The sequence below is a fragment of the Branchiostoma belcheri genome, unplaced genomic scaffold (genome assembly GCF_001625305.1).
Source record: "Branchiostoma belcheri isolate BF01 breed outbred unplaced genomic scaffold, Haploidv18h27 scaffold5, whole genome shotgun sequence".
Taxonomy (NCBI): Eukaryota; Metazoa; Chordata; class Leptocardii; order Amphioxiformes; family Branchiostomatidae; genus Branchiostoma; species Branchiostoma belcheri.
The window spans coordinates 7771284-7787151 of record NW_017804131.1 but is presented as its reverse complement, the minus strand read 5'-3'; the positions used below and the strand labels follow the sequence as shown (position 1 = coordinate 7787151).

General features: G+C 41.3%; 2 protein-coding genes across 11 annotated transcripts in view; both read left to right on the top strand.

The window, feature by feature from the left end:
• The window catches only part of LOC109479741, a 31335-nt gene extending 30059 nt beyond the window's left edge, over window positions 1–1276 (top strand). Inside the window, exon 19 of the mRNA XM_019781730.1 lies at window positions 1199–1276. Coding sequence (XP_019637289.1) covers window positions 1199–1276 — 78 coding nt within the window. The remainder of the gene's footprint in view (window positions 1–1198) is intronic.
• LOC109480078 overlaps window positions 465–15868 on the top strand; it is a 30124-nt gene continuing 14720 nt past the window's right edge. For 6 of the 10 annotated variants that reach the window (XR_002140815.1, XR_002140814.1, XM_019782234.1 and 3 more), the window contains exon 1: window positions 2780–2890. The gene's annotated coding sequence lies outside the window, so the exon portion shown is untranslated. Of the gene's footprint in view, window positions 569–2754; window positions 2891–15868 lie in introns of those variants that run through there. The other 4 variants (XM_019782229.1, XM_019782230.1, XM_019782231.1 and 1 more) reach the window with 3 other exon arrangements.

Below are 15868 nucleotides of genomic sequence, written 5' to 3'. Positions count from 1 at the left end.
TAATCAGGTTAAATTCAAGGATAGATATTGTGAATCAGGGCAACAATGCGTGATAGATCACCCTAGGGTACAAATGCACATTACTCATACGTTAGCTGCAACAACTTATTTGTCACCATTTGTCAGTCTTGAACATTTGCCAAAAAACTTGCCAAGATGCATTGGCGTAGGGAGCATTTAGCGCAACTTTATCAAAACTCAGAGCAGTTTTCGAGAGGGTGAATTACGTTATGTCCCTCTAACTATAACCCACTTTATGTTTTGGAACATCTTGATCTTGTGTGTGCGGTCATTCGAATTCGTGAAAAGTTTAATTCAACGTTAAAGTTACATTTTATGTTTCGACCCGTTGATATAACGGTTGTCTAGTTTGCTCCACCCCATGATGTACACATACGTATTATTCAACAGGTATTTGCGTTTCGTAAACACGTGATTCTTTGCAAAGCCTAGGAAAAGTGCGTTTGGGTGCGGTGCACGCAACGTCTGGATCATATATCTTATTGATTTTACTGAGGAGAAGGTGATATTTTTTGTCTTTGTCCATTTTCGACGTAGCTTAAGCAAGGTAAGTGCTGGGAGCTACACTATACGGCCGTTCTAGTTCAAAGAAAGGTAGTTGCTAGAAATTTCGTAAGTGGAAGTTGTGTTTACGTTCATTAATGGCGAATCGCAGTGAACATTTCATTTTAGTGTAAAGTCCTCTAAGTGAGTCCTCTTATTTCCCTCTTGTACACGCACGTCGTTGCTTTTCGAAACGGTGGATGCCATATTTATCGCGGGACGGCAAATTTCAAGAGTGTTAGTCTAAGAACAATCTGTTTACATGGTTTTGTTGTCTAGATGATCAGGGTTTTAGGCTAATGATTTTGGCCCGGGTTCTAATCCAAGCTTGTGCTTTATTTATTAGTAAATATATATTTTTTCCAGGATGTCGTCATGCATTTGCAATAGAAATGTTGCAATACTGTGAATAATTTTGCCCCTCAAAGAAAAAAAATGACCCCTACGCTTATTTCCCTCATGTACACGGTCGTTGCTTTTCGAAACGGTGGATGCCATATTTATCGCGGGACGGCAAATTTTTGGTGAGAAACCGTATGGATGTGGGGAGTGTGGCAGGTGGTTTGGTCGGTTGAGTGAACTAAAGCAGCACATTCGGACTCACACTGGTGAGAAACCGTTCCTGTGTGAACAGTGCAGAAAACAGTTCCGTCAGTCGGCTCATCTAAAGAAACACACGAAGACTCACAGTCACACCAAGGAGACGCTGTAGAGGTCTTAATAGTCTCATAGAAACAACACCGAGTTTATTAGTTTCCATTATTGACCAGACGCAATCAGAACGTACATTCACCGTGAAACAAAAATAAGAGTGCTCATACCTTCGACACAATGTTCGGCATTAACTTTATATTTTAGAGCTAGATGGTATAGAAATGTGTACCTTTGGTATGACCCGGTCGGGGTTTGAACTCACGACCTTCCGGTTACAAAGCGAAAACTCTACCAATTGAGCTATTGCACCGTACTGTGTGACCGTCACCGAAAAATTACTCCTTTGTACCACGATTGAAGCATGACCTCACCGTGAACTTTCTTCGGTCATTAACTCACGTACGTCAGTCTAATAAATGACAAGCAAGTCCTTGGCAAACACCATTACAAAAATTAATTACTTTATGGCCTGCTCTGTGTACATATTTTGTTCAGAAGTAATCCAGCTAACAGTGCATATTCCCTATAACTCCAAAACATATTTTCTGTCATAAAAGTTGTAACTTTCTTTGGTTGATAGTTGAATTGTTGTGCAGGTGGTTTTAAATATTTAGTAAAAAAAACAATTAAAGTACCTGCTTGTAATATATATATGCCGCTGGTCATTATTTGGTTAGTATACAATGCCTGCCTTTGCTCTGGCTATAGGTAGTTAATCACGATTCAAGGATATATATTGTGAATCAGGGCAACAATGCGTTATAGTTCACCCTAGGATACAAATGCACAATTACTCATACGTTAGCTGCCACGACTAATTTGTCACCATTTGTCACTTGAACATGTGCCAAAAAACTTGCCAAGATGCATTGGCGTAGGGAGCATTTAGCGCAACTTTATCAAAACTCAGAGCAGTTTTCGAGAGGTTGAATTACGTCATGTCCCTCTAACTATAACCCACTTTATGTTTTGGAACATCTTGATCTTGTGTGTGCGGTCATTCGAATTCGTGAAAATATCAATTCAACGTTAAAGTTACATTTTATGTTTCGACCCGTTGATATAACGGTTGTCTAGTTTGCTCCACCCCATGACGTACACATACGTATTATTAAGGCCATGTTGATTTGATTATATGGATGACATCCGCGCGCGCATGAATTTTCGGCCGTTTCCAAAAAAAAGTTTTCAAACATACTGTAAATCGTACAAAACAGTTGCAAAATGAGCAAAAATATACCATAAGTTACAAAAAAATTATTAAAAACTATACCAATGTCGTAGAATGCCAAAATCAAACGAACAAAGACGAAATGTAAAGAAATGAACTTGAAGACTAGATTATTCGCCAAACCATATTCTGTGTCATTTGCTCAACCCTCATGACCACGTAGATTTCATAATGAAAAGAACTTCTTTTTTTTTTGCAAAACTCTTTTTTATTCGCACGCGCGCATCAGTTTTGGGGCTCCCGGAGGATGTCATCCATATAATCAAATCAACATGGCCTAACAGGTATTTGCGTTTCGTAAACACGTGATTCTTTGCAAAGCCTGGGAAAAGTGCGTTTGGGTGCGGTGCACGCAACGTCTGGATCATATATCTTATTGATTTTACTGAGGAGAAGGTGATATTTTTTGTCTTTGTCCATTTTCGACGTAGCTTAAGCAAGGTAAGTGCTGGGAGCTACACTATACGGCCGTTCTAGTTCAAAGAAAGGTAGTTGCTAGAAATTTCTTCTACCATGTGGTACGTACGTGGAAGTTGTGTTTACGTTCATTAATGGCGAATCGCAGTGAACATTTCATTTTAGTGTAAAGTCCTCTAAGTGAGTCCTCTTATTTCCCTCTTGTACACGGTCGTTGCTTTTCGAAACGGTGGATGCCATATTTATCGCGGGACGGCAAATTTCAAGAGTGTTAGTCTAAGAACAATCTGTTTACATGGTTTTGTTGTGTAGATGATCAGGGTTTTAGGCTCATGATTTTGGCCCGGGTTCTAATCCAAGCTTGTGCTTTATTTATTAGTAAATATATATTTTTTCCAGGATGTCGTCATGCATTTGCAATAGAAATGTTGCAATACTGTGAATAATTTTGCCCCTCAAAGAAAAAAATGTTACGGTCGGATATGGCGTGGATCATTCAGCAATATATGGCAATGGCCGTTTGCGAGACGGAAATTCGCATCGCAGCTTACAAAACAAGAAAAGCTTTTTAAAAAAGCTGGCCGGGGCGTATTTGGAAGAACTACATGAACGTTGCTTATTGTGTTCCGGTAAAGTTGTTGCAAGAATAAAACTAAATTGCTGTTTGAATTGTGCATGCTTTAAGTTGAATTGTGCATGCTTTAAGTAGAAGTGCTATGGCTATGGCAAAAGGAACATTGTTTTAAAGTGCATAATTGAGGCTCGGCCTGGTAAAAAAGCTGGCTGGGGCGGAATTGGAGGAAGACTGATGAATAGTGACTACAACCAATATGGAGGTGACATCAGGGAGTGCATTAATTTTTGCCTGATTTGAAAGATGATAACTGAAGAATTGGTTGATTTTTGTTATGTATGTGGCAATTTGGGATGTAATTGAGTTTCAAAGTGTGTTTTCATTTCATTCAGACTTGTATAGAAGAGAATGTTACAATGATTAGGTAATATATGTATGCAAGAAAGAAGATGAAGACAAGATGCAAGGACTGCAGATAGATACAAATCAGAAGTTTAATTCTAGAGTTATGACTGAGCAATATGCACGTATATCATTGAATGCACACTATGATCACTTTACAGGTAGAGTGATTTACAAGAAAGTACCTTCTTGGAGTAATTGAAAGCACGGTTGGAGTTCAGGTACTGATGTCAGCTGCGCAGGTACTGCATGCACAGTTGGAGGTTAGGTACTGATGTCAGCTGCGCAGGTACTGCATGCACAGTTGGAGGTTACGGTACTGATGTCAGCTGCGCAGGTACTGCATGCACAGTTGGAGGTTACGTACTGATGTCAGCTGCGCAGGTACTGCATGCACAGTTGGAGGTTACGTACTGATGTCAGCTGCGCAGGTACTGCATGCACAGTTGGAGGTTAGGTACTGATGTCAGGTGTGCAGGTACTGCATGCAGGGTTGGAGGTTAGGTACTGATGTCAGCTGCGCAGGTACTGCATGCAGGGTTGGAGGTTAGGTACTGATGTCAGCTGCGCAGGTACTGCATGCAGGGTTGGAGGTTACGTACTGATGTCAGCTGCGCAGGTACTGCATGCAGGGTTGGAGGTTACGTACTGATGTCAGCTGCGCAGGTACTGCATGCACAGTTGGAGGTTACGTACTGATGTCAGCTGCGCAGGTACTGCATGCACAGTTGGAGGTTAGGTACTGATGTCAGGTGTGCAGGTACTGCATGCAGGGTTGGAGGTTAGGTACTGATGTCAGCTGCGCAGGTACTGCATGCAGGGTTGGAGGTTAGGTACTGATGTCAGCTGCGCAGGTACTGCATGCAGGGTTGGAGGTTACGTACTGATGTCAGCTGCGCAGGTACTGCATGCAGGGTTGGAGGTTAGGTACTGATGTCAGCTGCGCAGGTACTGCATGCAGGGTTGGAGGTTACGTACTGATGTCAGCTGCGCAGGTACTGCATGCAGGGTTGGAGGTTAGGTACTGATGTCAGCTGCGCAGGTACTGCATGCAGGGTTGGAGGTTACGTACTGATGTCAGCTGCGCAGGTACTGCATGCAGGGTTGGAGGTTACGTACTGATGTCAGCTGCGCAGGTACTGCATGCAGGGTTGGAGGTTAGGTACTGATGTCAGCTGCGCAGGTACTGCATGCAGGGTTGGAGGTTACGTACTGATGTCAGCTGCGCAGGTACTGCATGCACAGTTGGAGGTTACGTACTGATGTCAGCTGCGCAGGTACTGCATGCACAGTTGGAGGTTACGTACTGATGTCAGCTGCGCAGGTACTGCATGCACAGTTGGAGGTTATGTACTGGTGTCAGGTGTGCAGGTACTGTATGTGTGGTTGTAATTCAAGTGTTGTCAGTTGTTCCTATTGTTGAGATGTGCAAATATAAGATCATTTGTGTATTTGTAGGGGTTGTTACATTTATTAAGTTTGTGACACAAGTAATGTCATGTATATTATAGCAAGTTTGTCATACTTTTCTGTAATTATGGGTTCACCACACCACGAAGTGGTGGTGAACCCATATTGCTTTTTCTGATGTTTCTTCTCCTTCTCCTTCTCCTTCTTCTTCTCCTGCCATTTTTTAAATGGATTCAGCTTCTTCATTTTAGGGCCTAAGGTCCTGAAATTTGGTATGGAGGTACAGTGGGCAAATACCCCTAGGCGTTTTTTAAATTTTTGTGATACAGGCTTTTAGAATGGTTTTATTTGAGTTTTTTGGCTGTGTTATAGCAAATGTATTACTGTGTTAGTGTGCCATGTTTACACGTCTGGGCATGAGTCATCACAATGGAATGCAGGGCATCAACCAATAGGCATGCAGCTTTCCTCTATACTTCTTGCTGATTGGCTGTTGGGATTTAACTTGATTAACACCTGCACAGAGCATTTCCACCTGCACAGAGCATTTCTTGCTGATTGGCTGTTGGGATTTAACTTGATTAACACCTGACCAGAGCATTTCCATACTGTATGTCTTTATTTAAGTGGTTTGGTAGGTATTTCAAGCTTTTCTGCTCCAGCATTGGAATGCGGGGCATGAACGTTTTTTTTTTTGAAAATCAACAGTTTGCATTATGCAATTAAAAATCCTAACCAATAAAGTAGGGAATAGCTATCCAACTGTTGTTTTAGTTGTACATGTATGTTACTTCATATTATAGTTATATCAATGTAAATCATTGTTTTCCCTTGTGTTTCTCATTCTTTCCCTGCCATGTCGTAAAATGTGGTGAACCCATCGCTGTATTTGCTCCAAAGCAAATATTGGCCTTTCTAGTTACGTCATGTGTTCTATTTTGTAGAGTCAGGTACAAGTATCATGTAGATTGTGTTATATGATTATGTGTCTTCTGAGTGTTGAGGCATTGACTGTTCTGCAGTATTTTTAGTTAAATTTTTTAGTCTTTCCATTTCTTTTATCACGGATGAAAATACTGAAATCTTGTTTGATTTAAATGCTAGTAATGCTAAGCCATCAAGTGATGTAACTCAGCTTAGTGCAACATAGGTCTGCCCTGGGCTGAACACTGCACTTCCAACGTCAAGTACTGCTTTTGACAAAGAAAGGCCGTGTACTTTGTGCACTGTTGACGCATATGAAAGTTGAAGTGGAAATTGGGTTCGACTGAAAACTGTGCTATAGCGTGCAAAGTATCTTGCTATGATTGGTGCAATAAGAATACTGTTGTTCTTGCAAGGGTGTTGTATTGTGAGGCCAACATTGGGGTTATCAAATTTGACATAAACTCCAGTAATAGTTTGTTCATTAAGGTTTGACTGCTCATTAGTTTCAGAGTTTTGAAACTCAAAGTCTTCAACAGCGCCTTGTGCACCATTTACAAGACCATCATCACTTAGAATATTTCTCAACAGCATAACACGGCATCCTTTAGCAAGATGAATGTCCTTTTCAAGACCAGCTGTTTCACTTGAATCTGTTGGTATGAGATCATTTGTAGGAATGTCTCTTGTATTTACAGGACCATCAATCATTTCATCATTTGCTTTAAGTACATGTACATGGGTATTTGTTTGACAGTGCAGTCTTTCAAGTTGCTGTTTATTGCACTTTCTTGTTGGAAAGATATGGAGAGCTGATGAAAATTGAGACTGTTGAATTTCTGACTTCGTCTTAAGACGACTTGAAAGAAGTGCAATATCTGGATTTGTTGGAAGTCCAATACGTACTCTGTTCGTTCAAAAGCTCTGTGTACTCTTTGTCACCATTTTGTCTGTGATTCACCGTCAGAAATAGGGGCTTAAAGAATGATCTCCACAAATGAGTAAGACATTCTTGCTGATTTTTTGAATCTTCAAATATGAATCTTCCAAACACAGGTTTTAACTGGTAGAAATCGCCAAAGGCAATGATATTCAGGTTTCCAAAGTAGCTATGTTGGTCACTGGTAGTGTCTTTGATCTCTGATAGTCGGTGGTGAATATGTTCTAGTCTATCATTGCTTATCATGCTTATTTCATCAATGATAATTGTATGAACATTGTTGAATTTGTGTCGAAGTTGTGACAGTTTTTCCGCACTGAGTGGTAGGTACTCAGTTTTTCCCCGCCGGGTATGATCAACAGGTAGTGAAAGAGCTGAATGTACTGTGGAGCCACCTATGTTGTAGGCAGCGACACCTGTAGGTGCAGAGAGTATGACAGGAGATGTTGGGTGGTTTGAAATTCTGATCAAGTATTCATTGATTACTTTAATAAGAAAACTTTTGCCACAGCCTGCTCCTCCTGTAACAAAAAGTCGCAAAGGTTGTGGTTTGAAATTGGTTTCATTAGGTGCTTGTCTTTGCAGTTCAACAAAATGTGCCTTGATTGTGTTAAACACGTGCTGTTGGTCATGTGACATGTTGCCTAGTGCTTGGTAGAATTCATCATCAGTCATTGTGTTGCGGGTCAGAGTATTCCATGTCAGTGATTCATCATGTAGCATAGTAAGATTTTCGGATGTGCTATCAACATTGTTGGTGGCAGTTTGACCAGTAGGTGCTGCTTAATGTGCATTTTGTGCTGTCCAATGTGGATCAAGATAAAGCCCTTCAGTGTCAAATTCATCGTTGATTTGTAGCTGTTGATGAGTCACATTGGGTGCAAGAGTATCAGCAATTGATGAAAGATCATTCGACAGCAGGCGTACTTGCATTATAGCTTGCTCTATTTCTGATGTGAAGTGCATGTGTTAACATGTGCAAGGCTGTAATCAAGCAGATTCTTTTTTGCAATGAAAGCATCTTGGGCAGAAGTGTAGTCACTAAGTATGTCATTTTCATTCCTCCAAGGGCAGTATAGATATAATAGACCATAGAAATAGTCGTCTCCATTTGCAGAACTCAGTCTTGTACCTCTGACACATGCATATTTGCGGCGTTTCTTTATCCATTTGTCACATTGCTGCAACTTAAAACATTCACATGCATTGGATGGTTTTGTTGAGCTCACAAAGTAGGATGCAGCAAATGTGTATAATGACATTTTGTCCCGGGGGTTACCATGAGGTCTCATTGCATAGTATCATGTGTGCAGTGCCTTTAACGAAAATGTCTGTTGATGTGTCGTCAAGTTTAGCAAGTTCTTCTCTGGGTTTCAGCAGGCGCGTTCTACTCTTGGGTGGTTTTGTGTTGATCGAGACAGTCTTGAGGATCTTATAAGTGGTAGGTTTGCAAGTCTGTATCCAACTTCCTGTGCGCTGAGCAAACGATGACTAAGTACTGTATTGCCAATTTTGGCTAATCGTGTTCTTTGTGTACAGTCATGTGGGAGGTCAGACAGAGCAGCAGAAATGGCTGTCCGAGGATTTTCGGGCTCAGCTTTTGAAATGTATATGCATGCATAGTAAGCAGCACCATACTTGGAACCAACCATTTGTATGTCCATGTTGGATTGCATGTGCATGAGTAATGTGGGGTTGTATAATCTCCAAGCAGATCTTTTGGTGGGGGTAAGACAGTATCAAATTGGCCAGTCTGTATCCATTTCCCCACCCACATGATACAGGTTGTATGCATTTATCCAGATATCTTGCTGTGATAGTTTTGTGACATAAAACTGCGCACTTCTGTTTGGATCAACATCTAGCCTGAGTCTTGTAGTACCTGAAACTTCTCGAGGGAAGTAAAATCGGCAGTTCACTCGTCTCTTTTTACATGTGTTGGTGTGATGATGAGTCTGATATTTGGACACTAGTTCATACAAGAGAGAGTGCTTGTCATCTGGCAGTTGTGTAGAAAGATACTTGTCAATGAATGCAGGAGCATTTTGTCTTCCTTCTATGGTATCAAGATCAGGGGCATCCTCAACCCAGAACATGCGGGACCCCAGAAAGTGCGAAATGGAACGAAATGGAACGAAATGGAACGAATTGAAACGAAATATGTGTGGAGGAAAGCCGTTAAGCCATTTGTGCGTGGGAACGGCGATGCTAGTGTCCGCTCGACGTCCAAATGGCAACGTTAAGATAGATGGTATTCTTAGAACCGCAACTAAGATCGATCAGGGTACGTTAATGATAAAGTGACCGCAACGTTATAAGATGGATCAGGGTACGTTAAGAATAAAGTGACCACAACGTTATAAGATGGATCAGGGTACGTTAAGAATTAAGTGACCACAACGTTATAAGGTACGTTATAAAAACAATTAATTGTCAATTAATTGTTTTTATAACGTACCTTATAACGTTGTGGTCACTTAATTCTTGAGTTTTGAGGTGAGCAGTCAAAGTGTGCTTCTTTGTGGTCTCTGTCTGCCCTAGCGGTATGCCCATGGGGAGGAATTTTATCACCAACCGCGTCCCTTACATGTGCACAATGAAATGAAATAGATAGCAAAAACGCAATTACGTCGCCGTTCCAACGTACTTCATACATATTTAGTTTCATTTTGTTCCATTTCGTTCCATTTCGTTCCATTTCGCACTTTCTGTACACCGGAACATGCAGTGCAAATGTGGAGAACCTCTTAGTTGAAATTCCACACGAATCCAATGATCTTTGATTCTACCAATGGGATGTTGTGGACTCTTCAGTATGAAGCGTAGTAGTGCATCAGTACGTCTATTAAATTGGCACACATGACAGGGTCTGATCTCATGAGGTTCCATTTGTCTTGTTGTGGTAATGCTTTAGCTTCTTCATAGGTCAGATCAGGATTCAGGGTCATGAACAATTCTGGCCAGTTTAAATCATTAGCAGACACAGTGACAAACCAAGTTGGTGGTCCACTGGTGTTTATTTTTGCCAGCAAGTTTAGCAGTTGGTCCTTGAAGTAAGCTGCTGTTCCACGTATATTCTTCATAAAAGTGTATGATGTGCTTTCAACATGTTGATCAATTTGATGGTGCAGATCGCCTGCTGTTAGTGGCTGTGGTAAGGATTGTGAGGTCGCATTTCTCTGCTTCTGCATTCTACATACAATGGATATCTGATTGTACAGTTTCTTGATTTCATACGAGTTCAAGGCAAAGAAGAGCCATGGGATGTTTTTTCTCCAGCAATCATTGATATTGAGCAAACGTGATTGAAAATATTGTAAGTCTGTTAGTTGTACATCACGTGTCTGTTTGAAGCCATTCTTACCATATGGGTATAACTGTGGGAAACAGTGTTCCAGTGATCAGTCTCCTTAAATATGCTTTGAGGTAATGATATCACTGGGACATTGTTACATTCTGTAACAGAGATTGTAACTGGACATTGGGACAGTAGAAGGTGCACCAGTTTTCAAAAGTAGCTATGTTCACATCTGAATATAGATGATTATGCGTTACTAGCCATGTAAGAGCTTCATGCATTTTGGAAAATCGTACAATGTGTTGTGGGTCTGTTCTTTGTGTTTCAGTTTCATTTGTCTGGGAAGGGTGACTACTATTACTAGCCCAGCTGTATCTTGGCTGTGTGGTAAGGTAGGGAAACTTATGGCTTGACCTTGTTCACCAAATTGTCCACCTGGTAATACAATTAACTTGATAAAGGTGTATTTCAAACTGACAAGTCGTTTCCATTCTGCTCAGTTGTTTCAGGCATGATGGAATGTCACCTGGATCAATATTGTTAGTCCAAGCATTGGGTATGGGTTTTTCTTTTTCAAGACAAATCAAACACTTTGAACACAGATGATGTTGACCAGAAATATCATTGACTATTTTGTCTATGACAGCATTGTTGCAGTTTCGCACTTGGTCATGAAATAACAATTGTCTACATATGATACAGTAGTACTTTGGTTGCTGACTTATATAGCAATGGAATGCAGGAAAGTCTGTTTTGTATTGTTCACTGGTATAGTCTATGTTATGATGTTCTCTAACATATTTTGTAGCCAATGTTTTTCTTACTCTGTCACAGTTTTTCCTCAGTCGTTGCGTTTTTTCGTTGGAAGATTCTTGTTCAGTTCTGTGTGCTTTGCTAGCTTTGTATGATGTTCTTCGTTTTGCAAGTCTTTCGGCTTTTTGCTCAGGGGTCTCATTACTCCGTGAAGGAGGTCAGGACCTCCGGACGGAGTGTTGTGATCGGCTGATTTTTCGTGTTCGCAGTCAAAACACTGGGTTCTCTTTGTGTAATCGGGACGCAATTTTATACGCCGTCTGCGGGCATGCCCGTGTTGATGCACGACTGTGTATTTTTGCCGTCGCTGCTTTCGTGGTCAATGTAATATTGCAGATGCACCCCTACAATTACGAGGCGAGTTGGAATGGTCCAGAAAAACGCGTTGTTTGGAATGGCAGTGGGGGGGTGGAACTTCATGCAGATACGGGGTGGTTTTGATAAGTGGTTCCAGATGTTTTTGCCCATGGTTAAGAGATGCCAAGTTTTTTGGAAGATGTTCGCAGCCAAAACGCATTCTTCCGTACGTCGCATTTTTGTGTAATTTCGCATGTGGTGTGGCATTATGTCCGGGATTATGCACGTCTTTTTATTTTTACCGTAGTTATTTTTATTTTTACTTTTGATATTTGAGTAAATGCTTATTTTCGAAACATCCCCATGTCGTTGAAATATGTTTTCGTCCGTTTATGTGACCGGTAGTACTTAGTAAGTGGCGGTCAGGCTGATGGGGACGGAAATGTGGGGTGGTCAGAGGTCAACATTACGAAATGTAAATACCGATGACGTAATCCTATCGATTTCAAACTGGTCGGCTGTGGCGACCTAGTGGCGGCGTGTATTTAGTCACGTAGCAACTGGACGGTCGTCCTAGCAACGAGCATGCTGGCCGCTTCACTGTATGTACACATGGCCAATATTTTTGGGTTGGGCCGCTCCATAGTGTTAGTGGAGCAGCTCTTTGTAAACATGGACAATATTTTTTAGCAACCCATCAATGTGTTCTGCCTCGTGGTCGGATGTGGTCTGGGGCTGGTAAACCGCACACACTAGTAGATCGAGTAATTTTATGATTTGCTAGTTGTAAAGGCGTCTTGTAGTATGAGCCGGTATATGAAGAAGTAGCCTGTGTTACACAATCATGCTTCCGGCCGGATTGATGTGCAACTGTTACTAATTACAGGGACTGCCGCTGCGCTAATGCCGACTGGTTGCTTGGCCAGTCGCGCTGTCCTGATACACCGCGAATGTTGGGCAATATGCGAGTGTTCCCTGTAGACAGTCCCGGGAGTCATTTTTTTCGCACATTCGCACATTCCAGGAGCCAAACCAAAATACGTTCATGAACCGAGTCCAAAAAACCGAAACGTGAAAATCGGATGATCGGACCTGATGTACATTTCTCTTTCTGTAGATTGTACACACAATACACACATCTTTAGATAATCTGGCCATGGCAGGTAAAAAAAGTAACCCTGAATCATACTAGATTAGCGTAAATGCATGTTTATGCGTTCAAAACAAGAAAAGAAATTGTTTCCCGGTATTAATCTCTTGAAACACGGCGCTGAATAGTTGACGCAAAAATATTTCGGCCATCGCGCGCCCTTCCCCGTTGTTTAGACTGTAAGCAAATCCCGCGTCACGTGTCGGCATTTCGCATCTCTGATTGGTCGTTGCGTCTTAAGATGACTGAGCCGACGCGCGTTTAAACAATTTTTCTTTGTTCGATTTATCACACTTCACAGAGAATTGTCGCCAATGGCTACTTCTTTTTGTTGCAATATATAATACTTCACAGAGAATTGTCGCCTATGGCTTCTTGTTTACTTGTTTTGCTTTCTTCGAAGTCCTTCTCTTTGCAAGCCTGTTTGCTTTTTGGTCAGGAGTCTCATTTGCTTGTTTTGCTTTGTATGACAGCCTTCTTTTTGCAAGACTCTCTGCCTTCTGCTGAATTGTTTGTTTTTCTTGTTTGTCCTAAGGACAAATGCATATTGCCCTTTGGATGGGAAGACCTTGCACTTTTTTATCAATTAGGTTTGATGCTGGATTTGGTGACATTACTAGTTGATTCAAGAGACCTTCATTTCTGTTCTCATTCTCAACCATACCACATAGATGTTCGCTTGTGATATTGCCCTTTGGATGGGAAGACCTTGCACTTTTTTATCAATTAGGTTTGATGCTGGATTTGGTGACATTACTAGTTGATTCAAGAGACCTTCATTTCTGTTCTCATTCTCAACCATACCACATAGATGTTCGCTTGTGGTACATGGTACAATGTTTTTCTTGGTACTTTGGTTACATTGTGGTGTAAATGGGAATGCTGTGTTCGGTTGTTGTAGGTTCCCTTTGGTAGATATAAACTCTGGTTTAACCAAGGTGTATGTGTTTTGTTGTTGAACTTGAAAGAAGTTTTCTGACTCAATCATAGTAGGAACATTGCTAGTCAAATTGATAGTCTGTATACCAGTAAGTTCACCTGATAAGAAAACATTTGCTGCTTGTACTGGGACAACCTCAAAATTGCATGTTGTGTTCCAATTAAGTTGTTGCAAGAATGAAACTAGATTGCTGTTTGAAGTGTGCATCTTAAAGTAGAAGTGCCTTGGCTATCTGACAATGCTGTTATGGGACTTCTGGCATGCGAGTCATAAACAAAATACTTGTTATCATTGAGCAGCAATGCTACTGTTGAACCAGTTATTCCATGTGCTGATATGAACAGGCAAGTGTTGGATACAGCAAATGCTGCTTCTAGGGCCTTCTTTAAGGTGTAATAAGGATAGATTGCGTCTGTGGCAAATATGTCTCCAGTGTAAGACTCTTTTATTGATATACGTGCAGTATTGTTGTTAAGTTGCAAATAGTCTCGAATATCATCAATGGAGAGGAACTCAACACCAGATCTTAGTGATGGTTTTATGTAGGTGTATAGTGCATCTCCTTGAAATAGTATACTATCAAGATCTGTACTTGTCCAGGTAATTGCTTGTCTGCAAGTACTATGGTTATTACAACTGCCATTAAAGCATTTGCAGTGTATTGTTTGCCTCTATTATCTCCATTGAAAATGATGTCACCTTGGTGGCATTTTCCTGATAAAATAGATTCACACATTGTTCACAATATACGTGTTCTTTGCTTGACTTTATGTGCAAAATGCACAGTGCTCAATGGCACGATTGGTCTGGTGTGTGCAAAATGCACAGTGCTCAATGGCACGATTGGTCTGGTGTGTGCAAAATGCACAGTGCTCAGTGGCATGATTGGTCTGGTGTGTGCAAAATGCACAGTGCTCAATGGCACGATTGGTCTGGTGTGTGCAAAATGCAGTGCTCAATGGCACGATTGGTCTGGTGTGTGCAAAATGCACAGTGCTCAATGGCACGATTGGTCTGGTGTGTGCAAAATGCACAGTGCTCAATGGCACGATTGGTCTGGTGTGTGCAAAATGCACAGTGCTCAATGGCACGATTGGTCTGGTGTGTGCAAAATGCACAGTGCTCAGTGGCACGATTGGTCTGGTGTGTGCAAAATGCACAGTGCTCAATGGCACGATTGGTCTGGTGTGTGCAAAATGCAGTGCTCAATGGCACGATTGGTCTGGTGTGTGCAAAATGCACAGTGCTCAGTGGCACGATTGGTCTGGTGTGTGCAAAATGCACAGTGCTCAGTGGCACGGTTGAGTTTGGGGTGTGCAAAATGCACAGTGCTCAATGGTAGGGTCTGTTTGGTCTCAGGGTCTAATTTAGTTGGATCAACAACTCTCTTTTAAACCTCCTTGGTTGGATGTAAAATGTAGAGCCTAGATTTCAGTAGAAGTTATAAATGTGTACTTTGTAAAATTTTATTGAGTATAGACTTTTGCTAACTGTAAGATTCTGGTTTTTCTTTTGTCACTCAGGTATATGTAGTAGAGGACAGTCTAAGGCGTCACTGAAACAGAAAGAAAAGATTGCCTTGTTCACAAAACATATTAAAAAACAAAAATCTACAACAAAAGTTCAGGTGTGACGTCTTGCCAACTGCTTCGCTGATTGTTACTGTTAGGTACAACGATCGAAAATACCCTGCATATTTTTTTTTGGGGGGGGGGCGCTCGCAACAATCTACTCCAGCACAGTGCAAATTTACATGATACTGTTCCTTATCAATATCTTTCAAGGTATCTGAATTCATGATCAGTATCTTTGCAACGTAAATCTTATGATCGAAAATGTCCAGGAAATGGACGCACGCCCCCCTCCCACCCAAGTGCATGACGTGAAACTTCTAACGTTACACCCTCTACAAAATGCCTGAGGCTATTGACAGGATCGTCCTGTCAACAGCAGGAAATACTGCACTGCTGACAGGATCGTCCTGTCAATAGCAGAAAATACTGCACTGCTGACAGGACGATCCTGTCAATAGCAGAAAATATTGCACTGCTGACAGGACGATCCTGTCAATAACAGGAAATACTGCATTGGTGACAGGATCGTACTGTCAGCAGTGCCATTTTTGACACTGTTGACAGGATCGTCCTGTCAGCAGTGCCATTTTTGGCACTATTGACAGGATTTTTTAAATCTTCCATTTTGGGCTCTATTGACATGATTTCTTCTTTGTTTTCATTTGTTTAACCAGTCAGAA